Source organism: Anolis sagrei, chromosome 2 (assembly GCF_037176765.1).
Source record: "Anolis sagrei isolate rAnoSag1 chromosome 2, rAnoSag1.mat, whole genome shotgun sequence".
NCBI classification, from domain to species: Eukaryota; Metazoa; Chordata; class Lepidosauria; order Squamata; family Dactyloidae; genus Anolis; species Anolis sagrei.
This window is the reverse complement of record NC_090022.1, coordinates 237,491,656-237,516,621: the sequence shown is the minus strand read 5'-3', so window position 1 is coordinate 237,516,621 and position 24,966 is coordinate 237,491,656. Positions and strand designations below refer to the sequence as shown.

General features: G+C 41.4%; 1 protein-coding gene across 3 annotated transcripts in view; it reads left to right on the top strand.

Annotated features, from left to right (window-relative positions):
* Window positions 1-24,966, top strand: part of MEGF10 (multiple EGF like domains 10) — a 129,380-nt gene that overhangs the window by 60,351 nt on the left and 44,063 nt on the right. For all 3 annotated transcript variants that reach the window (XM_060761994.2, XM_067464468.1, XM_067464467.1), the window contains exons 6-12: window positions 3,039-3,285; window positions 4,477-4,597; window positions 5,587-5,723; window positions 13,118-13,330; window positions 19,805-19,979; window positions 21,747-21,867; window positions 23,881-24,044. In XM_060761994.2, coding sequence (XP_060617977.2) covers window positions 3,039-3,285; window positions 4,477-4,597; window positions 5,587-5,723; window positions 13,118-13,330; window positions 19,805-19,979; window positions 21,747-21,867; window positions 23,881-24,044 — 1,178 coding nt within the window. The remainder of the gene's footprint in view (window positions 1-3,038; window positions 3,286-4,476; window positions 4,598-5,586; window positions 5,724-13,117; window positions 13,331-19,804; window positions 19,980-21,746; window positions 21,868-23,880; window positions 24,045-24,966) is intronic.

Sequence of the window (24,966 nt, the reverse complement as noted above, 5' to 3'; positions counted from 1 at the left end):
TAAAAAACGAATTTTTAAACACGTTTTGTAAATGCTTCGTATTTCGTTATTGTATTCGTTTCGTTATTGTTCTGAGGTCGTTTCGTTATTATTTCCACATGTCTGGGGCAAGTTTTTTGTTTAATTAGTGAAAAAAAATTATAATATCACACTAACAGTCAACAACAGAGGGAGAGGGAAGCCTCAGAAGTTTTTGGAGGTTTTTTAGCATATTTCGCGGTCACGTCCGCCATTAACGAATCGATTCGTTATTGTTTCGGAAATCGATTCGTTTATGTTTTGTAATTTTTTCACATTTACAAAATTTTGTAAATACCGAACTTTTTAAAGGGAAAATTTTGTAATTATTTTAAATATCGAAACAAAAAAAAAACCCCAAATACAAATCGATTTTAGAAACAAATTTTTCCGTTGTTACCTATTAAAAATAATGGCAATGATGCAGTGACTATGCAATGACCTAGTCCAGGCAATAGTGGTGCTCTGTTCTTCCATCCAGTGCATAGGGACAAGTTTTGACACTCCATGAGGCAATTGCTGGCCATGGGTGATCTTTGCATGCCTCCCACATTTGCGTTCAATCAATTCATTTCAGTTAATCAAAGAATATGAGGCCTTCCACTTCTTTTTGCAGCCTGATCAGATCCATGTTAATGATGAAGGGGCAGTGAAAGGAAATGAAGCTCATATATGTCCAGATCTCCTGTGTCTGGGTGGTTTGAATTGAACTGTCACCCAAAGTGTTGAAATCTAGTAGTTGCCTAATGAAAACATAGTAAAATATATTCAAAATAATGCCCTTGGCTATTGTGTTCTTGGATATATTTATAACTGTTTGGATAGCTATGGTGGAACCATAAATGTAGTAAGAAGTGAGAGGAAGCCACAGGGAGGAGGGAGCAAGCTTGTTTTCTGCTTCCTTGGAGACTGGGACGCGGAACAATGGCTTCAAACTACAAGAGAGGAGATTCCATCTGAACATTAGGAAGAACTTCCTGACTGTGAGAGCCGTTCAGCAGTGGAACTCTCTGCCCCGGAGTGTGGTGGAGGCTCCTTCTTTGGAAGCTTTTAAGCAGAGGCTGGATGGCCATTTGTCAGGGGTGATTTGAATGCAATATTCCTGCTTCTTGGCAGGGGGTTGGACTGGATGGCCCATGAGGTCTCTTCCAACTCTTTGATTCTATGATTCTATGATTCTATAAGAAAGACCCCCTTTTCACTGCCAACATTACATCTTGAAAGAACCGTCTGGTAGAGTCATTTCAAGTTCTTCAGCCTTTGTTGTATTCTGGTCCACAGGAGAATACAAGCTTTTCAACACTATGAAGAATCTGTCCATCACTTTGTAGATAAATAGTTTAGATTGGTTTTGACTAGGATGCTTGAATTGATACAGGTCTAGTGGATGTCACTCTTTCATCTGCTTGTCCAGTGATAATGGATACTTTTCAATTTGTGCAGGCTGAAGATGTGGACGTGATACTTTGAGTGCCTCAGATTGTTAAAGTGTTGCCTATATTATGCACTGCTCTATTACTCCTTTTTGCCTAATTTCAAGGAAGCTGATTCCATATCAAATTGGTTCCTGGTATCTGTTATGGACTGAATAAGTATGAACAAATTAAAGCTAGTGAACTGTTTTCTGTTCCTGGAGAGGTTTGATCTGGCTTTGGCAACACATGCCTTGAGTGCATCCTGTTTGCATAAAAGTAATTTGCTTTATCTGGTGCTGCCTTTGAAAAGTGTTCAGAAACTTTGCAGTTGGCCCACACAACTGTAACTAACCATATTTAACTTGGACATACTGCAAGGAGCACTTCACTTAGGCAATCCCTCGTAGCTCGAGGATGATTGTCTTCCAGATATGATGTCTTGGCGGTGGGTCCGTAGGTGGCTATGGAGTCCTATTCTTGATCCGCATGTTCTCCAAAAGTGAGGACATCGGTTTCCAGATGAAAGGCAGCCCTGGTCAGGGTTGGCTTGACGTGCCTTCCTCTTGGCACATTGCTCCCTTTCACCCTCCATTCATGCCTCTTCAAATTCTGCAGCATTGCTAGTCATAGCTGACCTCCAGTTAGAGTGTTCAAGGGCCAGGGCTTCCCAGTTCTTGGTGTCTATGCCACAGTTTTTGAGGTTGGCTTTAAGCCCATCTTTAAATCTCTTTTCCTGTCCACCAACATTCCATTTTCTGTTCTTGAGTTTGGAATAGAGTAACTGCTTTGGGAGATGGTGATTGGGCATTCAGACAATGTGGCCAGTCCAGCTGAGTTGATGGCGGAGGAGCATCACTCCAATGCTGGTGGTCTTTGGTTTTTCCAGCACACTGACATTTATCTGCCTGTCTTCCCAAGAGAATTGCAGGATTTTTCAGAGGCAGTGCTGATGGAATCGTTCCAGGAGTTGCGCTTGATGTTAGTAGACAGTCCACGCTTTGCAGGCATATTGCAGGGTTGGGAGGACAATAGCTTTATAAACAAGCACCTTGGCATCCCTAGGATGTCCCAGTCCTCAAACACTCTCTGCTTCTTTCAGAATATTGCTGCACTCGCAGAGCTCAGGCAGTATTGCATTTCAGTGGAAATATTGACTTTTGTGGAGAGGTGGCTGCCAAGGTACTGGAATGGAGCACACAAATCCCTTGTTGCAACAGCACTAGCTGGAAGACCTGGAGGTTCCTAGTGGAGTGTCATGTGCTGTAAAAAAAAATAGCATTTTTGGTTCATAGTTTTTCCACTTTTGCAGGGATCTTGCAGTCCTAAGCCCTGCAGAAGTGGATGACCTACTATGTAGCTCTTTTGGTGGTTTTATTGAAGCAGAGGAACAGTTACCCTCTGGAAATTAAAAGATTGTGTTTCAAACAATGTTAACCACAATCAGTTAACTAAACAGACATGCTCATTTGTTCATTTTTCTTTTTATCTTAAAAAAACGGATTCATTTTACCATTGTCAGTTTCATTTTGTTAAATTATAATAATTAAATTGCTGGAGAATAATTAGTGAAGAACATGTAACACTTTCTTTCTGCTTTCCAATCAGCATGTGACAGCTACCATTGGGGACCCCATTGCAGTAGTCGCTGCCAGTGCAAAAATGGAGCCTTGTGCAACCCCATAACTGGAGCCTGCCATTGTGCAGCTGGATTCAAGGGATGGCGCTGTGAAGAACACTGTGATCAAGGGACATATGGAAATGATTGTCACCAAAAATGCCAGTGTCAGAATGGAGCCACTTGTGATCATGTAACTGGAGAATGCAGATGTCCTCCTGGATACACTGGAGCTTTGTACGTATAACTCTATTATATGTGCAGTAGCAGCAGATTTCACACTAATAATGGCATCATAAAATTAGAAGAGACCACAAAACTATCCAGTCCTCCTAATGATGCAGCCGAGAATCTCAGGGCCCTTCTACACATACTCCAAAACTGGATTTGTTTCTGGATTAGCTTGAGGGTGCATCCAGACAGTCCTTTAAAAGCAGGAGCTCCCGCATTTTAAACTGGGCATCCACATGACATCCTACATAAAAGCGAGTGCATTCAGCACAAAGCAGAAAAACTCTGCTTTGTGCCAAGATTTTTTGGTATCGGGAAAGAAGCGTGTCTTCTTGAAAGACCCATGTCTTTCCAGCTTTGGGGACTGTGTAGATGGGACCAGTGATAGTGCTGTGTGATTTCCGGTGCCCATCTACACAATCTGTCGGGTTTCTTGGGCTTGTGGAGCCCAAGAAACCCAAGACGGCGCCACCCCCTGCCAAAACCCCTTTAAAAAGCTTCACAAAACCCCTTTAAAATGCCTTTTAGACCTCTCTTGGGTTATATCAATGACGTGCCTGTGGGGTGGGGGGGGGGAGGAGGAAAATCACTCCTGGCCACCGTTCTCCAGGCCGTCATTGGTACAACCCAGGAGAGGTCCAGAAAAGGGGAAATGGAGGCTGGGTGAGTTATTTTCCTTTTCAAAAGGCTTTAAAAGGGTGTTTTATGTTGTATTCTGGTGCCCTGCTAGAAAGCCCAGCAGGGTATCTGGACACCCCCCCCCCCCCCAACAGGAAAGCACGTGCTTTCTGGGTGTGTGTGTGGACTTCAATGTGAGTGTAATCACGTTTTAAAAAACTTGATTTCACTTGCACTGTCTGGAACCACCCTGAAGTGTATAAATGATAACTCAGGCTACTGTGGTTTACTGCAGGTTACAAAAATACCTGGGAAGGCACAGACAAAAAAGCAAAGTTCTGGAAAACAAGCACTCAGATAAAACAAGGAGCAGCCGTGTAAATCTCTGCACCAAGTCTTAATATTTTTCCTAAAATATGGCCAAATTTTGCTAAAGTTTTCACATGTACTTAAAAGAGGGTTAAAAAGTCAGCTAATAGATTAATGCTCATTAGGTTTTACAGGTATTTTTTTTAATCCTAAGAGTAATGCAACAATATTTCTAAGGAAAGACTAATTAATTTTTATTTTATTATTCAGCTGTGAGGATCTCTGTCCCCCAGGGAAGCATGGGCCACAATGTGAAGAAAGGTGTCCATGCCAGAATGGAGGAGTGTGTCATCATGTAACTGGGGAATGTGCCTGTCCTCCTGGATGGATGGTAAATATACCTTCTAAAATAGTATAAACTTCTACTTAGAACAGGCCTCTATTGAGAATTCAATCTGATACAGCCTGACATCAGGCATGAAAAGAGGAAATGTGTTAGCATACAGTATCACCACAAGGGATCAAAGCCAAATCATTACAAAAACATATGGTATTCAGCATCCAGTAATCCAGACAGCCTTTCAGTGAACAGGAAAGGAAAATGTATGCTTTTTGCCTCCCAGAGGATGAATAAGTTAAATTTCTACAAGTCACAGACTGGTATTTATTTAAATGTTAGTCCTGTTTTTCTCATGTATTGATTCAGGTATGCATTAAATTTATATGCTGATGTAATATTTAATACCATAAGTTTAATAGAATCATAGGGTTGGAAGAGACCTCATGGGCCATCCAATCCAACCTCCTTCCAAGAAACAGGAAAATTACATTCAAAGCACCCCTGATAGATGGCCATCCAGCCTCTGTTTAAAAGCTTCCAAAGAAGGAGTACCACAAAAAGTTCCCTTAAATGTTCCATAAATAGCCAGTTGCAGAAAACATCTGGTAGAGAAAAGTGGTTTCTACATATTTTCTATTATAAATCCAATCTTAAAAGCATAAAAAGACACACAAAAAAGAATTTGGCATAATGTATTTTCATGTGTGTTTTCCTTTAAGAATATTTGTTTGTCTTAAAATATTTGTATGCTGAATTAAGGAAAAGCTTTGTTTCAACACGTAAATGTTTGCTGTTGTTTAGAAATGAAATAAAAATTAGATTTATTATTTTATAAGATTAAAATTCCTTCATAATTAACTGACACTTAAAGCAAAATGTATGTTGTTCTGCAAGCTTCAAAAAAGGACTGGTTTCTTAAAGGTACGCATAGACTGGGTGGTGTAAGAAGATGTTAATCTTGCTTCCTTCAAGTCCACTTGGCCTTTCTCACCCACAGCTGCACTTCCCATGCATAACATTCAGGTTGTGTTTCCAAACAGGGCACAGTTTGTGGCCAGCCTTGTCCTGAAGGCCGCTATGGAAAAAATTGCTCCCAAGAATGTCAATGCCACAATGGAGGGAAATGTGACTCAGCAACAGGCCAATGCAACTGTAGTCCAGGTTACACGGGGGAACGGTAAGAAGATACCACTTCATCAAATTCTGCCTCCATTATTATGGGAAAAGTAGAATAAAGAAAGATGTTAATGGAAATATGAAACTTCAAGGAAATTATTCAGATTCATGAGTGTTCGTTTATCTCCACTCAGGGCAGATTACTTTACATATATATGGCAAGCATTCAATGCTGTTATACAATTAACAAAGACAGTACATAAACAGAGGTAAATGCTTCCCATCTTTTTCCATCTCTGGCATCTGGAGGCTGTGCTTGACTCTGTCCCATGGGGAGGGGTGTGTGTGTGCTGTCACTCCATCTTCCATGCTGAAAGATTTTAGACACTCCTCTAAAAGTTTTTTTTGTCTGATTGCATTTTTTTAAAAAAACCCACGTATTTCTTGAAATGCAGTATTCATTCTATATGGACTTCTATTCCTGTGGTTTTAATAATACCCAATCATTCTGTAGGGATTTCATCATGTTTCTTTTCAACATGTAAAAAAGTTATCACTACAAAACACCCTAAAATGAAATGTGACTGTATAGAGCTGCACTTGAAATGTTCTGCTTATGTATTGACATCAATAGGATTTTATGAAGGAATCTGCAGGTTTTTGTGGTATCTGGTTTGCCTAGTTCTACGTCATTTTTGATGTATAGAGTAGCATTGCCTTCAGTATGTCCTTATGGAGTTTGTTTTTCTCCATCCGAAAAGTTTTGATTGTGCCCTCTGTTCATTTTAAATTATATTCATCTATTCATTATAAATTAAAGATAGTACTCCCATTTTGGGTTGGAGGCTTTTACTTTATAAACATCTCTGCATGTTTAGCATGTAAGTGACTGTACATGGCAAATTTCGCTAAATGTTTCTGTCATGCGTGTCATCTCCTAAAACCATTTGACCTCATCGTTTAGCTGTTGCATCCCACTGTGCTTTCACCATTCTATCTTATCTCTTCTTGGACAATCAGAAACGTTTTCATGATTACCATCTAGGAATTCTTCATCCTAAATTTCTTGTTTCCCATTTCTAGTTAGTTTTCCTCCAGAGGCTAATTGGATAGCTGTTGAACCACTTTTTTCTATTCTTTTTCTCTCTTGATATTAAACCAAGCAGTCTGGTTCCATCCAGGTCAAAATGGAGCTTATCCCCTTTTCTCAGGGCATATCTAGACAGGGCATAAAATGTGCACCCTCCCTGATATTCACGGGAGGCATCCAGATGGTGCCCCATGAAATTGCGAATGCGTTTGTTGCAAAGCAGGAAACCTCTGCGCCATGATTACTTGTTAGTGGCTTTGTTTCCTGCTTTCTTGAAAGGCGTGGGGCAAACCCACTATGGCTGCTGTCTGGACTGGCCCCTCAGTCCTTGCTTCTTGCACAGCCACCTCACATTTTCCGGGTTGAATCAGGCCAGAAAACGCGAGAGGGCTCTAACCCTCTTCCCAACCTCCCCCCCCCCCACCAAAACCCTTTAAAAATAAAAGAACTTACCCGTTCACCATTAGCATGGTGCCAGAGCACTCCTGGCATGTAGGAATTATGCAGCAGGAGAAAGTGGGGGGGGGGGGAGGAGGAGGAAAATCGCTCTTGCTCCCCCCTTCCTGGTGCATTATTCCTACATGCCAGAAGGACAGGTAAGTTTTTTTTATTTTTAAAAGTGTTTTGTGGGGTTGGGGAAGGGATGGGTGCTGTCTCCCTGTTCTCCTGGTAGGTACTCGCAGGACATGTGAACAACACCTGGGGAAAGTGCTGGCTTTAGGAGTAGTGTGCAGACTATAGTCCGCTTTGATCTGGGTTTTTAAAATCCAGGTCGGCACGGACTTTACTGCTGTCTGGAACTGCCCACACTCTAGGTGTGATCTAAAGCATTCCTTAATATTCAAAGTTTACCTGCACACTGATGTCTGACAGATCTGATCATGGGAGACATGGGAGCTGTAGTTTTACAAGTCCTTTTAGCTTTCTTTGCCAAAGAAAGCTCTTGCCTCAGCAAAGTGCAGATCCTTTGCACATGCACCTTGGGAGAATTTGCCCAAGATCACCCAATCAACTTCATTGTTTGAGTAAGGGTATGAAAATGGGTCTCCTCAATTCCAGTCAGACAGTTAGCTTTCTTTCATTGCCTTCCTTTCTCCCTTATGTGTTATCAAGAATTATCCTTAGGAAGAAAGTACAGAAAAATATTCTGACAGCAGTTTCCCCCAGTGTTTAAAATGGGTTTCATTGTGTGCTTGCCAGAAATGGAATTTGTGCCTTGCTCCCTTTCATGTCAATAGGGACTGAGCAAGAGAACTTCCCAGTGGATTCTTCCTTAGCAACTGAGTCGTAAGAACTCTCTGTGCTCTCTATTTATATTTTGTCAAATCTTACATGCTGTCTGTGTTGTTTGAAAAGAATGTGTAGCAGCTGGCCATCACCCCGGCCTCTGTTCCAAACTCTCAATTATCTCTGCATAGCCATGTTTTAATCTTATAAAGAACAAAGACTATTGGTACAGAGGTTTTTTTATATATATATTCAGACTGCCACAGGAAATATCACATTATGCGAGTGTATGCATTGTTCGAATAATGCTGAAATAAAGGGCATTTGTGTTAACAGCCGTCTCATTTCTTAACCCACAACAGATTCTGTGGCACCCATTGGGAGAACGATATGGTTAGGAATCATGATACAATTACATTTCTGTATCAGTATTATGTTCTTACTTCAGCGAGGACCTTTATATTTTGATTTTGTTCAGCTGCATCATAATTCATAATTCAGGCTCTGAATTGTACTGATCTAAACCTTAATTGTGCTTTCTATGCCATGATTAATTCTTAATTCCTGTTATTCATCAGCCATTCTCTTAAAATGTGAAATTCATACATCAGTCAAAACTATGTGTTTCTTCTCAGAGAGTGCCTTCATTAGTCATGTCAAGCAGTGAAGACTCACGCAGGGCCACTCTGCTCCCTCCCTGCTTTTCTCCTTTAATTATCATAGCCTCCTTCAGGATGTGTTATGGCATGCAGCCTCTTACCAAGTATTTGCTGTTGGAGAGCTTGGAGAGATTTCCATTCCTCTTCCTCTGCACCCCGCAGTAATATTTTAAATTTTTTGAATATTTTCAGTTTTGACTGGAAATCAGAGATTGAAACTGGGATCTTAGGCATATAAAACATATGCTTTAACTCTCGTACATAGCAAAGTGTCCCCAGTTATGAAATCCTGAGAGTGGGAAGGATGAATGTTGTGGACTGGAGATGAAGCTGAAATAGTGTTGGAATATAACCACAATTTTCATGCATTTTTGAGTGGTTGACTTTTGGGGATTCTTCAATCCTGGGGTAACTTAATATAGTAGAGTCTCGCTTACCCGAATGAACGTCGGATAAAGGAAAATGTCTCCTTTAGGAGTCTCCTACAGCCCACATCCCTCCCATTTCCCTTGTCTTTGGTGCTGCCTTTCAACTGTGTGGCGCTCGACAACAAGAGGCAGCCGGGCCTTACCCTGGGGCTTGTCTCCAGCTCATCAGCAGTGGCCTCCTCCTCCTTGCCACCTCCGCTTCTCCCCACTCCTTCCTCGAAGGCCACAGCCCAGCCTGGCAGCACCATCAGTGGTGCCCAAGGGGCCTCCAAGGCTGGGAGCAGCAGAGGCGGCTCCAAGTGGGCAGAGCTTTCCTACTTCATAGATTTTCACATATCGCGGGTGGCCCAGGAATGGAACATCCGTGATAAGTAAGGGAACACTGTAGTTTCTTTGGCTCCTTCAAATAGCCCCAAAGAGTTATGTTGAATAATTTTATGGTTGCTTATTATGTTTTAACTGGCATATTTTAAAGCTTTCATTTTCTTTGATTCATTGTGATTTTAATGGGTTTTGTAGCCCACTTTGATGGCAATACTGGTAACTGTTCCAAATCAATGCATATGGTTTAGACTTCACTAGAGCAGCAGTTTAATCCTTTATCAGATTCAGAGCAGTTCATATGATGTGAGTCACGATATAAAGGTAGGACAAGGTGGGTTAAAGGACATAATTTGAGCTCAATTAGCTTGACATTAACAGTGCCTTTACTCTTTCATGGGTCATTTCTATTAGAATGGAGTAGAGTAAGGCCAGTCATAGTCGTTTATGGATAACATTATGTAACGTGATTTTTTTGTTCCTGGGTTATAAATGGCATTCCTAAATCATTCTATAATAAAAACATGGAAAAAGTTTATTAAAACTGGAAAAACTTTGTTTTTGCAGGACATCCTGCAGCACATTTAGCTATAGTTTTTCAATGGACATCTCATCGATTCTCAACCAATCCAACATAGTTTGTGACAGCCACAAAAATGAATTTTTGGAGTATAACAACTACTTTCAAAGTAATTACTGTACAATTAAATAGGAAACAACACTTTCAAACCAGGAACAGTTTTTTTTTCAAATTTTGTTACACAGTGCAATTTGTCTTACATACTCGCCTTGATGTTTAGTCCACTCTGTGGTGTGCTTTTTATTTTCATTGTCAGGGAACTGGTGATTAAGATTAAGATACAGAGTCATTTTCAGCCTTTATATTTTCTGCATCACAACAGCAACTAAAAGAAGTAATTCCAGTGATCTTAGTTCTACAACTTAACATTATACTTACCAAAGTCAGGATAGTGTTCATGGGGCTGCAATGGCACAGTGGCTCAGGACTTCATGTCTGCCATGGCAACCATGGGGCTGTCCCAGCAAATATCTGGCCCCACCCACTGTGCTGGACACACATTGGACTTGGTTTTCTGTCAGGGATGGGAGCAGGGTGGCGGTGTGGAGGAGTTGTCCATCTCTCCGTTGCCATGGACCGACCACTTCCTGATCAGATTTAGGCTCACTGCGCCCCCTAACCTCCGCAGGGGTGGAGGACCCATTAAGATGGTCCGCCCCAGGAGGCTTATGGATCCGAACGGATTCCTGATGGCTCTTGGGGATTTTCCCGCCACCTCGGTAGGTGACCATGTCGAGGCCCTGGTCGCTCTCTGGAATGGGGAGATGACCAGGGCAATTGACAGGATCGCTCCGGAACGTCCCCTCTCAAGTAACCGAGCTAAACCTGCTCCTTGGTTTACTGAGGAGCTGGCAGCGATGAAGCGAAGGAAGAGGGAACTAGAGAGCGTGTGGCGCTCGGACCCAAGCGAGCCAAATCGAGCACGGTTTGTGTCCTTTTTAAGGGCATATGCCGCGGCAATAAAAGCCGCAAAGAAAACTTTCTTTGCGGCCACTATTGCGTCTGCAAAAAACCGTCCGGCGGAGTTGTTTCGGATTGTCAGAGGTCTTTTAACTCCCCCTACCTCAGGTGGGAGCCCTGACAACTCGGACACGCGCTGTGAAGCATTTGCTCGGTTCTTTGCAGACAAAGTCGCTTTGATCCGCTCTGGGCTGGACGCCTCATTAAATGCAGTCTCTGTGGATGTGACACAAGCACCCGTTTGTCCTATTTTGATGGATTCTTTTCAGTTTGTGAAACCCGAGGATGTGGACAAGATACTTGGAGGAATGAGGCCTACCACGTCCATCCTAGACCCCTGCCCATCCTGGCTTCTGAAAGAGGCCAGAGGGGGATTGGCTGAGTGGGTAACGGTGGTGGTGAATGCCTCCCTTCGGGAAGGCACGATTCCAGCGAGCCTAAAACAGGCTATTATAAAGCCGCTGTTGAAGAAACCATCACTGGACCCCACTAAATTTGACAACTTTCGGCCTGTTTCCAATCTTCCCTTCTTGGGCAAAGTCATGGAAAGCGTGGTGGCCTCACAACTCCAGGTATTCTTGAGAGACACGGATTATCTGGATCCGGCACAGTCTGGCTTCAGACCGGGGCATGGTACCGAGACGGTCTTGGTCGCCTTAGTGGATGATCTCCGCCGGGAGCTAGACAGGGGGAGTGTGTCCCTGTTGGTGCTCCTGGACCTCTCAGCGGCCTTCGATACCGTCGACCACGGTATTCTTCTGGGACGCCTTGCAGAGATGGGCCTCGGGGGCACCGCTTTGCGGTGGCTCCAGTCATTTCTGGAGGGTCGTACCCAGAAGGTGTTATTGGGGGACTCCTGTTCAACACCACGGCCTTTGACCTGTGGTGTTCCTCAGGGCTCCATATTGTCTCCCATGCTGTTTAACATCTACATGAAGCCGCTGGGCGAGATCATCCGGAGTTTCGGGGTGCGGTGTCATCTGTACGCAGATGACGTCCAACTCTGTCACTCCTTCCCACCTGCTACTAAGGAGGCTGTCGAAGTCCTGAACCGGTGCCTGGCCGCTGTGACGGTCTGGATGAGGGCGAACAAACTGAAATTAAATCCAGACAAGACGGAGGTACTCCTGGTCAGTCGCAAGGCCGAACAGGGTATAGGGTTACAGCCTGTGCTGGACGGGGTCGCACTCCCCTTGAAGGCGCAGGTTCGCAGCTTGGGTGTGACCCTGGACTCATCGCTGAGCCTGGATCCCCAGGTTTCAGCGGTGACCAGGGGAGCATTTGCACAGCTTCGGCTCGTGCGCCAGCTGCGCCCGTATCTTGGGAAGTCTGACTTGGCCACGGTGGTACACGCTTTGGTCACATCCCGCCTCGATTACTGCAACGCTCTCTACGTGGGGCTGCCCTTGAAGACGGCCCGGAAGCTCCAGCTAGTCCAGCGCGCGGCAGCCATGTTGTTAACCGGAGCGGGACGCAGGGAGCGCACAACGCCCTTGCTGTCCCAGCTCCACTGGCTGCCGATCAGCTACCGGGCCCAATTCAAGGTGCTGGTGCTAACCTACAAAGCCCTAAACGGTTCCGGCCCAAAATACCTTGAGTACCGCATCTCGGCCTACGAGCCCACGAGGACCTTGAGATCATCCGGGGAGACCCTTCTCTCGGTCCCGCCTGCCTCACAGGCACGCTTGGCGGGGACTAGAGAGCGGGCCTTCTCCGTGGTGGCCCCCCGGCTGTGGAACTCCCTCCCTGCTGAAGTTAGACAGGCACCGTCCCTCATGGCCTTCCGTAGGGGCCTGAAAACCTGGCTCTTTGAAAAGGCCTTTAATTAATGTGCTATGCTTTTTGATGTGACCACCGGAATGGACTATGACGACGAGATGGATTATGACCCAAACAAGACGAAGCGGATTTTTAGTTTAATTAGTTGTGTGTTAGTAAGATGTGTGTTATATTCCTAATTATTGTAACTGTTGTCTTTATGTTCTATGTTCTGTAAACCGCCACGAGTCGCCTCCGGGCTGAGAGTGGCGGTTAACAAATGCAAATAATAAATAAATAAATAATAATAAATAAACCACTAAGCTACATTAACTGGAATGAATTGACGATGGAGATTTTAATTAAATTGAATTTCAAACTTCTTTAATAGGCAATAAGTAAATCTCTTCTGCTTCCTCACCTTCTCAACAGGTGTCAAGATGAATGTGCAGTGGGAACCTTTGGAATACAATGTGCAGAAACATGTCAATGCAGGAATGGTGGAAAGTGCTACCACATAAGTGGTGCCTGTCTTTGTGAGCCAGGATATACAGGAGAACATTGTGAAACAAGACTGTGTACAGAAGGCATCTATGGAATCAAATGCGATAAGAAATGCCCCTGTCATTTGCCAAACACACACAGGTAAAATGTGATATTCGTGTTGTAGTTTGTTTCATTGCTAGTTTTAGTGGCAGGCACAAATAAGAATATATTATAGCTAATATATTGATGTTGACTTAGAAGTTATACAATGAATGGATACCAGAATCAATATGTGTACAGCTCCTGTTATATATGATGGTATTGTATAATGGTGTCCCTTTTATAAAATGGCAAAAGCAAAGTTTGCTTTTGGGATTTTTTTTAAAAAGTTCATGCTGTAGATAGTTGAATCCATGAATAAGAATCCATGGATATGGAGAATGGTAGTTGTAATAGCAGTTTCCTATCAGTGAGAAGGACATCGGTTCCGGTACCAGAAAACATGCAGCTTTTACAATACATTGCTCACGGTGGAAGAAGGTCCAAAATTTAGGTTTAGCAAAGGATAGTGGAAATCTTTATATTCTTTCCTTAGCATCAGTGGTTTTGCACTGCATTAGGAGCAGTTCTGGAAAAGCAAAGAAAAATAAAGAAAATGAGAAAAATGGTTTATTCTGGATAGAATTTAGAATAAATGAAATGGTTTCATTGTATTCTTAAAGAATTAAACTATGAGTATTAAAAAGAAAGAAAGAACACTACTTGTGGGTGCAAAAGCCTGTGTATTCATGCAACAGAGTGTGTTGTATGTATTGTCGAAGGCTTTCATGGCTGGAATCCTGGGGTGTATGTGATTTCTGGCCTGTATGGCCGTGTTCTAGCAGCATTTTCTCCTGACATTTTATCTGCATCAGTGGCTGGATCTACACTGCCATATAAAATCCAATTTGTCTACTTTGAACTGGATGATATGGCAGAGTAGATTAAAGTAACCAAGTTCAAATCAGATAATGTGGATTATCTGCTTTGATAATCTGGATTATATGGCAGTGTAGAAGAGGCCTGTGGCTGGCATCTTCAGACTCTCCTCTGAAGTGTTGCTCTTTATTTATTGTCTTGACTTTAGAGTTTTTTTAATGCTCAAAACATGGGATTATTTCCCAGACAGGAAACAATCAGGGCCAACTAACAACCCCCCAATAAAGATTCCCCAGGCAGGAAGCAGCCAGGCTTTAAAGGTGCAAGGCCATTCAGTGCTAATCAAAGTGGCCAATTGCAACATTCACACTTGCCTCAAACAGACAAGACTTCTTTCTCCCACCCTGGACATTCCACAGATATATAAGCCTCACTTGTCTTGTTTTCAACAGACCTCACAACATCTGAGGATGTCTGCCATAGATGCAGGCAAAATGCGCAGCAACTCATTTTCTTTTCACTTTTTGTGTCGAAAAGAGTTTCTTTTGGAAGCATGTCCCAAATGTGGTGAAAACTCTCTAACAGGATGGTGATAATGTAATTTTTTTTGGGGGGGGGGGATGTAAAATAAATATTCCCCCTCTGAAGGGGGCACAGGACCTCCATATATGGTGTAAATGCCATCCACATCCCTAGAGAGCATTTTGGACAAAAAAGATTCCCCAGGAGGCCACAAAAATAGCTCGAGGGCATACTTTGCCCACCCTCTTTGTAGAAACATTTTGTGTGAGATTGCTATGGCAAATATCCAGACAGTTTTTTTTTCTTAAATAGAACAATTATTAATTTTTATCAGGCTTTGTTCTTCTACTTAGATTTTTTTATTCTGTTATGGAACCAATTAATTGAAAACTTTTAATAAAAATACCTCTTCTATTCTGTATGATCATTAACAGCAAAGATTGTGTATTTAAAAGTTGTAATTGTTTCGTCTGAGCAGTAATTGCCTGGGAGACAACTATATGTGCTTTACTTATTTCATTAGCAAGCTTGTTCATATGCGTGTTCACTTGTGATATGGTTAAAAAACATTTTTGGGCATTCAGTAAAACAAAAAGCAGTGGCTTTGGGTTGTAATGATCTACCAATCCCCCTCACCTTCTTTCAATTAAGATCTGTATATAGCTGTTATGATTAGTTAAGATCTCAGAAAGTGAACTATAATGATTGTAAACATTTTGATTTGACAAAAATGTATGGCACAGTCCCATATAGCATTTCTGATATTTCAAGGATTATGCTTGATTCATGTTCAACACAGCTGTTCCTTCATTTATATGCCAGGAAGGCAGCTTGTGAACAAGTCAAACTACAAATGTTCAGATGTAAACAGAAGCATATGACTATCTTTGAATATGTTTTTGACATTTCCTCCTCTCTATGACAAATTGCCCCGACTTAGCCACAATGTAGGCGTAGGAGCATCTGTTGCTCATTTTGCAATTTCAGAAAAGCAAAGTATTTAGTTCATAGCACAGAAGAAAAACAAAACAAGACATGACTGGACATATCTTAAATGTATTAATTCCTACAACCAGAATACATTCACATCTGTTTTGTGCTACTATGTTAGTTATGCATTGTCCTACCAGTTAAAGTTTATATATTGATGAAATCCTTCCTCCTTTCCCTAAGATCTCTCTCTCTCTCTCTCTCTCTCTCTCTCTCTCTCAATGAGTACAAACATAATTCCAACTGTTAATCCAAACTATTTAGTTCTTAATGCAGTTTACGTAAGTATTGACTTACCAAATAATAATAATAATAATAATAATAATAATAATAATAATAATAATTTATTCGTGTTCTGCCCTATCTTCCCAAAGGGACTCCAGGCATATTCCAATCACAAAAAGGCAAATATTCAATGACTGAGGACAATAACCAATATACAGATAACAAAAATACTAACCCAACATATAAAACAAATTATAACTTAATATCTGTTAAATTGGGCAAGCAGAGTAATACAGAGCCCAGATATAAGTAACAGATTTTTGTCAGAGGTATAATATCTGTATCATTATCTAATCCTCCTCTTCTTCATAGGCCAATGAACAGAAGTATGTTTCCAGTTGTTTTTTGAAAGTGAGGAGGGAGGGAGGCATCTTTATTTCCTTAGAGAGGGAGTTCCAGAGGTGGGGGGCAGTCACAGAGAAGGTCCTTTCTCTCATTCCCACCAACCGGACTTGAGATGGGGGTGGGACCGAGAGTAGGACCTCATCCGATGACTGCAGTGCTCGAGTTGGTCTATAAAGGGAGATGCAGTTACTCAAACAGTCTGAACTGTTTAGAGCTTTATAGGTAATGATTAGCACTTTATATTTAGCCCGAATGTGGACCGGCAGCCAGTGGAGCTGCAGTAACATGGGAGTTGTCCGTTCCTCATATGGCATTCCAGTTAGTAACCTGGCTGCCGATCTTTGGACTAATTGAAGCTTCTGAACTGCCTTCAAAGGTAGCCCTAAATAGAGAGTGTTGCAGTAGTCCAAGTGAGAAGTGACTAAGGCATGGGCTACCATGGCCAGATATGGCGTATCAAGGTATGTGCACAAATGGCACACAAGATTTAATTAGGCAAAGACGCTCCTGGTCAGTGCCAACACTTGGGGTTCCAGGGTCAGCGATGAGTCCATGATCACCCCCAGATTGCAGACCTGTGTTTTCAGGGGGAGTGTGACCCTATCCAACACAGGCTGTAATCCCATACCCTGATCCACCTTCCAACTGACTAGGCATACCTCTGTCTTCTCTGGATTTAATTTCAACTTGTTAGCCCTCATCCAGTCCATTACTTATGACAGGCATTGATTCATTGGATTTATTCTAGTTGGGACTCACACCTGTGTTTAGTTGTTTCTACTGAAAGGAGTTTACAAATATTTAGTACCTTTGTTACATAGGAATTGCCAGTTAAGCAATCTATGCAAAAATTAACAAAGGCATTCAGGGCTGAAAGTAGTTGTTTTTACCTGCGATACTGAAGAATACAATGATTTATTTGTTTGCCAATAATATACTATTCCAGATTGCTGGGAAACGTCTTTGTGTGTTTCTGTATAGATGTTACTACATATAGATGTTTAAAGACAGCCACCACAGTATAGTGAGCATTGGACAATGACACTGGAGACCAAAGCTTGAATCCTTACCTGTTCATGGAAACCCACTTGGGAGTCACATGGTCACAGTCTCAGAGGAAGGCAAAGGCACTGCCCCAACCAATCTTGCCAGGCAAACTTGGTGATAGGGTTGCTTTACTTACGTTGCCATTAAGCCGGAAAAAACTTGACACACACAAAAACAGTAACTTTCCTGTTTTTCTGCTTTGTAATCCACTGCTGCTTTGTAAGCCACCCCAAGTCCCTTTTGAGAGATGGTGGCAGGATATAAATAAAATTGTTGTTGTTGTCCTATTTTAAAAACAGAAACAGAAAAAGGATGAAAAAATAATTACATGTCTGAGAGCACTGTTCTCTATTGATTGAGTAAAGCTGTATGCATCTTTTCTGTTTATCTGATGCCAAATAGATCTGTTATATGCCAGATGAAACCTGTGTTGTTTCCCATGCTTTTGAGTTTCAGTGCATTCACTGTTAGTTTTGTTTTGCCATAGTTATTATTTTCTATAATTTTCTCATATATAATTTTTACATGGTGACCTGCTTTGGGTCCCAATCCTTGAAAAAAAAGTGGTTGTAAGTGAATTAAAAAAAAAACAGATGCCTTGAAAGATGGGGAGGTGATGTAAAAATATTTTAAGTCATGAAATAATTATAGTAGAAAATTATTTTAATCCACCTATGATTTCTTAGTCATATGATATCAGAAATATGAAACAATAATCTGGTAAAGAAATCCCTGCCCATCCTAGTTTGCACAAATTGACATTTATTGGAGACCATTCTTTAATGTTTGTACATTTTAAAAAATAATCAGAAAGCAATGTCATTTGGGTGACTGCATTTTAACAATAGTGATATAAAATAATGATAGACATTTCTTATAACACAAACCAGTAGGGAATTGAATTGACATTATTGAGCAAGGAGTCTTGAAGAGAGGGTTGCTGTTGTTTTTAGATCAATGAGAAAGAAGGCAGTATTCTTTCCATTCGATGTATTTGGACTTGATTGCAGCTCCCCCCCCCCCCCTTTTCACCAAGTCATGCCTTAGGGAATATTACTTCAATCAGTGATTGGAGTCCCTCTTTAAACAGGCTGCCTATTGTAAACATAATTGATCTGGATATTAAGGGCTTCCTTTTGGTGAGCGTTGAGCTAAGTGCTTTGTCTGCCAGCGGACCACAGAGCACTCCATTGTGTCCGCTTTCCGAGCCCATATATCTTACCGCAGCTGATGGTGTCCATTTGTTACAAGATAACAGCTGTGTGGCTGCCCATTGAATGAGACTGCTGTTTTCAGGTAGGGACAGCTGGACTGTCACCAGGTATGGAAGGGACCAGCCATCTGTACTCTTCAAGGTTACAAGGCTGTCCCTGACCTTTCCCCAGTAAAAGAGATTTGGCATTGCTCCTGGGGAAAAAAATAGTTGCCTACGAAAGAATAATGATAACTAGAGACATAGAGGTTCTCACTTCAGGGCAAACTGCCTGCGAGTTAAGTACATTATTGCACACACCACCAGAAACCTTTGGTTAGGAAAAATAAACGAACCTTCACACAGTGTAAATCAATGCAAATAACAGGAACTCTAGAGGGTGCTGGTTGTGAAGGCTACAACTTTTTTCTCTGCTACTATCCTAAACAAATTTTCCCTACTCCAAAGCTGGCATTTGTTGTGTGTGTAAATTCCCCTTTGTATGTAAAATGCTAAGAAGTATTTTACATCATTTTTAATTTGGTCTTGAGCATATTGTTATACAGAAGCTCATGGATGTTTTGTGAGAGTCAATGTACTTTGTCTCTGCGGAAATGCAAATTGTGAACATGATCTCACTGGCATTTGCACTTTAAAGTTGCACTCATTTGATTGTTTTTTTAATATTGATTTAGCCTAAGTTAAAACTGTTTTCAAAGTGATTTGAAGCTTTATTATTAATCACAACTCAAATTGAGGGAGGAAAGATGTTTTAAACCCCTGCTTAAACTCTAGGCTCTGATCCCAAATGGGGTCCCCTTAGTTCAATGTTGGAATCACGAAAAATTTGGCAACAGTAAAGGGTTTACACAAATTCATTAGCGACAACATTCAGCACTCACAGTGGACTCTGCAGAAAATGCCTCAGCTGTAGTCCACAAAAAGGAAAATCAACCTGTTTAGCAAGCCTTGCAAATGCTGAGGTAGTGTTAGTAAATGTGTTATTCTTATATTTATATACCTATATACCTGGGGTCAAGTAAACATTTCTCCAGCAGAAAGGGGTCAAGAGTGGAAAAAGTTTAAGAAACCTATGTTTTAAATCATTTAAGGCATAGAGCGTGACTTGAAATGGTTGTTGCCATGACTGCTATTATTAAGCAGGGTAATTTTATAACACATGTGTCTGCACCCTCCCACACTGCCCAATGTGTGCATGTTTCAAGTTGTGTTAAATGCTTTTATAATATGTCTATAACAATATTTTTCTGCCTTGGCCTGCTAGTGTCATATTTAGCCCCAAGTGTTTTACTCCTTTCATCCCTTTGTGGCAGCTGTCACCCCATGTCTGGAGAATGCTCCTGCGAGTCGGGCTGGTCTGGGCTCTACTGCAATGAGACATGTTCCCCGGGATTCTATGGCGAATCTTGTCAACAGATCTGCACTTGCCAAAATGGCGCTGACTGTGACAGTGTGAGTGGAAAATGCATCTGTGCTCCAGGATTTAAGGTAAATTGATCTGATTCACATCCCCAGCTACTTCAGCCTTTACTCTTTGGACACAGACTCGCTGACTTCTAGTGAGAACTAATAAGGGACAAAAGAAGTGAATATGTGAAAACTGTCAGATAATTTCAAGGCAAGAGGGAGGTTTAATCTCTAATCTACAAATTGTAGAATTTAATAAATGATTCTGATAGAGTTACTTGCCCTATATACGAGACCAAGAAGAATGGGAAGCTGCTAATGAAGTATAAATATTAACCACGGTGGAGAAAAGGCTTGAGGAGTAGTAGATAGAGTTCTCATCCAAGGATTTAAATGATGAAGTTGCATAATACTCACTATAAATAAAGCACATGTGGGCACCAAGTTCACAGGTGCTCTCCTGCTGCTGTCAAAATATGCTATCCAGTGCTGAACTTGTGCTCTGCCAGCCCCCTGATCAGCTGTTTGGGCTTAAGGGCTTAAGAAAAAGCATTCAAATGTGTGTTGAAACATGCATCCCATTAAAAGCAACAGGCAGTGTTAGCATTTGAATGTCCATTATTCAGATTTTAAACTGCAATTTCAACAAACAAGATTGCTTAGATATCCTTAAAAGGTAAAGGTTTCCTCTTGACATTAAGTATAGTCATGTACGACTCAGGCGGGTTGGTGCTCATCTCCATTTCTAAGCCAGTGAGCTGGTATTGTCCATAGATTCCTCCAAGGTCATGTGGCCAGCATGACTGCATGAAGTGCTGTTACTTTCCTGCTGAAGCGGTACCTATTGATCTACTCACACTTGCATGTTATCGAACTGCTAGGTTGGCAGAAGCTGGGGCTGACAGTGGGAGCTCACCCCGCTCTCCAGATTCAAACTGCTAACCTTTCGGTCAGCAAGTTCAGCAGCTCAATGGTTTAATCCGCTGTACCACTGGGGGCTCTGAGATACCCTGAAGAGAGTTTTTTAAATGTCTTAAGTTTAGAACTGGAAATGGATCAAATAGATTTCAAACATTACATTTCATTGTGTGTGTGTGTGTGTGTATATATATAGGTTATCAGAGTTATCAGTATTGCATGTGCCTAATTCCAGAATAAGCAAATTGTCTCTATAAGCAAATTATTCCAAGTAGATAAGTTAGGGAGCCCCCGGTGGCGCAGTGGGTTAAAGCACTGAGCTGCTGAGCTTGTTGATCGAAAGGTCGCAGGTTCGATTCCGGGGAGCGGCGTGAGCTTCCGCTGTCAGTCCTAGCTTCTGCCAACCTAGCAGTTCGAAAACATGCAAATGTGAGTAGATCAATAGGTACCGCTCCGGCGGGAAGGTAACGGCGCTCCATGCAATCATGCCAGCCACATGACCTTGGAGGTGTCTATGGACAACGCTGGCTCTTCGGCTTAGAAATGGAGATGAGCACCCCACCCCAGAGTCAGACATGACTGGACTTAATGTCAGGGGACTACCTTTACCTTTACCTTTATATAAGTTATTTGGGGGGGGGGGGTTGGGTAATGTTTCCTTTTTGGTCTTGTCTTGGTTTTATGCTACAAATATACTTGAACTGCCTGTAGGTACAGATAATTTACTGCACAGAGATTATGTTCATGCAGAAATGAAGTAGCACATGAAGCAGCCGTTAATATATGTTCTGCATGAAAATTTAATATAGGAAATTATTCAAAGACTGGGTTTAATTATTGCTGTTGAAAGGGGGAGGAAAGGACTTAATGAAATTACATTCCTTTCGTTATCACTGCACTTTTGCCTCTCTTCTCTGAAACATATTTTAGGGTTCAGATTGTTCCATTCCTTGTCCTCTTGGAACCTATGGAGTAAATTGCTCATCCACTTGCAACTGCAAAAATGAGGCCATCTGTTCTCCTGTGGATGGTTCTTGTACCTGTAAAGCAGGTAAGATAAATAATTTACCCCCGGTAGTATGGAATTTATATGAAACATTATTTTAAAATCATAATGGGCCATTGAAAAAAGTAAGAATGGGAGTGATAGAATTAAGATGGAAGCCTTCTGCTCTTTCCTAATGTTTCTGAAGGTGTAAGCGAAAATGACCCCCAAATAGATACAGATTCCACTAGTCTCTCTTTCTTTCTCTGTGACATATGAGCTCCACTTATGGAATCACTTTGATTTCATTACTCTATCATATACCTAAGCAAAATGCCAGGAAAGGAGCTAAAAATAAACAATTTAATTACAAAATGACTCTGGAATCTAATTTTTATTGTGATTCCAGGAGACATCTGCAATTCTAAACAAACAGATAGGGAAGTGGAAAAGATAGTAAGATAACTGTAACCAGCACTCTATTTACAAAGTGCATATTTATCTGTTACCAGCTGTACTCGCCACGCGTTGCTGTGGCCAACCTTCTCTCCCTCTTTCTCTCCTCCTTTCTTTCTCCCCCCCCCCCTTTTCTTTCCCTTCTGCTTTATCCCCTTTCTTCCTTCTCTACCTATTCTTGGACTACAACTCCCAGCAGTCCTTGTGATCAATCTTCCTACCTACCTATCTATCTCTATCTAATCTATCTAACTTATCTGTCTGGAGGATTGCTGGGAGTTGCAGTTCAGGAATAGGAAATTGGAAATATGCATGTACCAGGATGCTCTCAAAGAAATCCTTTGAGGATGCTGGGAGCTGTAGTCCAGAAGAGAGTGTCGATATGCAACATGTGTGTTTTGAATATCTTATTGGTTTAAATGGATACAGTTGTTTTTTCTTTCTTTTCTTGTAAATGCTGTATACAATTCAAAGATTCCTTCATCCAGACAGTATTCAGGAAAAAGGACTCATAATTCATATTAGATATTTGCAACTATATAATAGTACTTATTCATACAGGTTGAATATCTTATGTGAAATGCTTGGAATCAGAAGTATTGTGTATTTTATGTTTTTTAAAAATATTTTGTAATACTCATATATACATAATGAGATGTCTTGGATATGAGACCCAAGTCTCAATATGAAAGTCATGTATGTGTTGTATCCAGGTTAGTTCATCAGGTGGCTAACTTCTCACGTTGAATAAGTCTGCACTGCCTTTCATGTTCCTTGATTCATGTTTGGCTGCTGTGTTTGGTAGTCTATGTAGCAAAGCACCTGATGAACCAACCTGAATGCAGCATAAAAATGCTGTGTTCACAGAAATGCTGGACCACTCTAATGACTACCATGTCAGACTACACAGAGAAGCCATTGAAATCCACAAAATGTGGACAATTTCAACAGAAAGGAGAAAACCATGAAAATGAACACTATCTGGCTACCAGTTTTGTTTTTTTTGTTTTTTGTTTTAAAAAAAACAAACCCTAAAATCAGGACAGTAAATAAAGAGTAAATAAACACTTAAAAAGCAGGGGAATTCCAGACAAGAATCAATCAGGGCCAGTGAACACCTCTCAACAAAGGATTCCCCCAGGCAGGAAGCAGCCAGGCTTTGAAGCTGCAAGGCCATTCAATGCTAATCAAGGTGGCAAAATGCAACACCCACACTAGCATCAAACAGACAAGAGTTCTTTCTCCCACCCTGGACATTCCACAGATATATAAACCTCACTGGCCTAGTTTCCAACAGACCCCTCAACTTCTGAGGATGCCTGCCACAGATGTGGGTGAAACATCAAGAGAGAATGTTTCTTGAACAGCCCAGAAAACTCACAGCAACCCAAAGTAATTTATGTTTCACTTACATCTTATTTATAGTATGAAGATTTATACACAATTCTTTTGTAATTTTGTACACAAAGTTTCAGTATGTTGATCTCTCAGACATCAAAGATGACACTCTTTCCAGATCATCTTTTGAAAGTTGATGTACTGCACCATGTATTTTACATCCAGAAAGGATTTCAAAATTAGCATTCGGTGCTGAGTACATGTGTTTTGCTTTTATTGCTGCAGGTTGGCATGGAGTGGATTGCTCTATAAACTGTCCAAGTGGGACATGGGGCTTTGGCTGTAATTTAACCTGCCAATGCCTTAATGGAGGGGCATGCAATACTCTGGATGGGACTTGTACCTGTGCCCCTGGATGGACTGGGGAGAAATGTGAACATCCTTGTCAAGTAAGCAAGCACATTCCACAAGAGGGTGGGTGAAAGGGTTATAGTAGAAGGAATAGGGGAAGGTACTGGAATTAGGAAGCTTTTAAAAGTAAGACTTACTTCACACGCTTCACTTGTTTTACAGTGTGGATCGTAAGCAAGATATCAGTATTACAGTGTGTAAAATAAGTAATGTATGTATACAAACTATTTTAAAACTGCCTTTACCAGAATATATTGAAAGTATCTCCGCTCATATCTGATTCCATGAACAGGAAGTGCTTCTTTTTGTCTGTCTCTCTTTATGTGAAAATAAACCAAAGACTGCTATTCACATGCCATATCGCTCTGCATTAGAAATGAATGATAGAACTGAATCACTAATCCCTAAGCTGTGCTATAAAAATAGTGGTGAGAATGCTAAGTAGTAGAGAATAAATTGTATTTCTGTATTTCAGATTCCAATGTCACTCAGCATTTTTAGCACTGATTCCTTATCCTCCCTGTCTCACAAGTATCCCCCCCCCCCTCAGTAGCTGTAGAAGTCAAATATGTAAATACCCCCTGCCATATTTCTCTATGGTCACTGAATGCTTTTCCTGAATGTGAATTATGCCTGTGCTTTTCCTTCTGACAGAATGTAGTCTTTCATGCCAAAGATTGAGACCCATAGCAAGACAGTTTAACTGCCAATATCTTGTTTCTTGTAATTTCTGTTAAAAGCAGCTGTGTAAGAGAGAGGAGAGGGTGGAGATGGATGTGTGAGAGATAGGGCCATAACGGTGGTACTGCATGAGAGGGTTAACCCTTTGCTATCTCTGCTGTTTTCTAAATCTCCCCCAGCTGCTGTTTAGTCTGTTAGGAAAAATATACAGACATATGAGAGTTGTCAATTAGAACTGACAAATGGTAGGAGGTAGGTTTAACACCAGCTTTAACATGC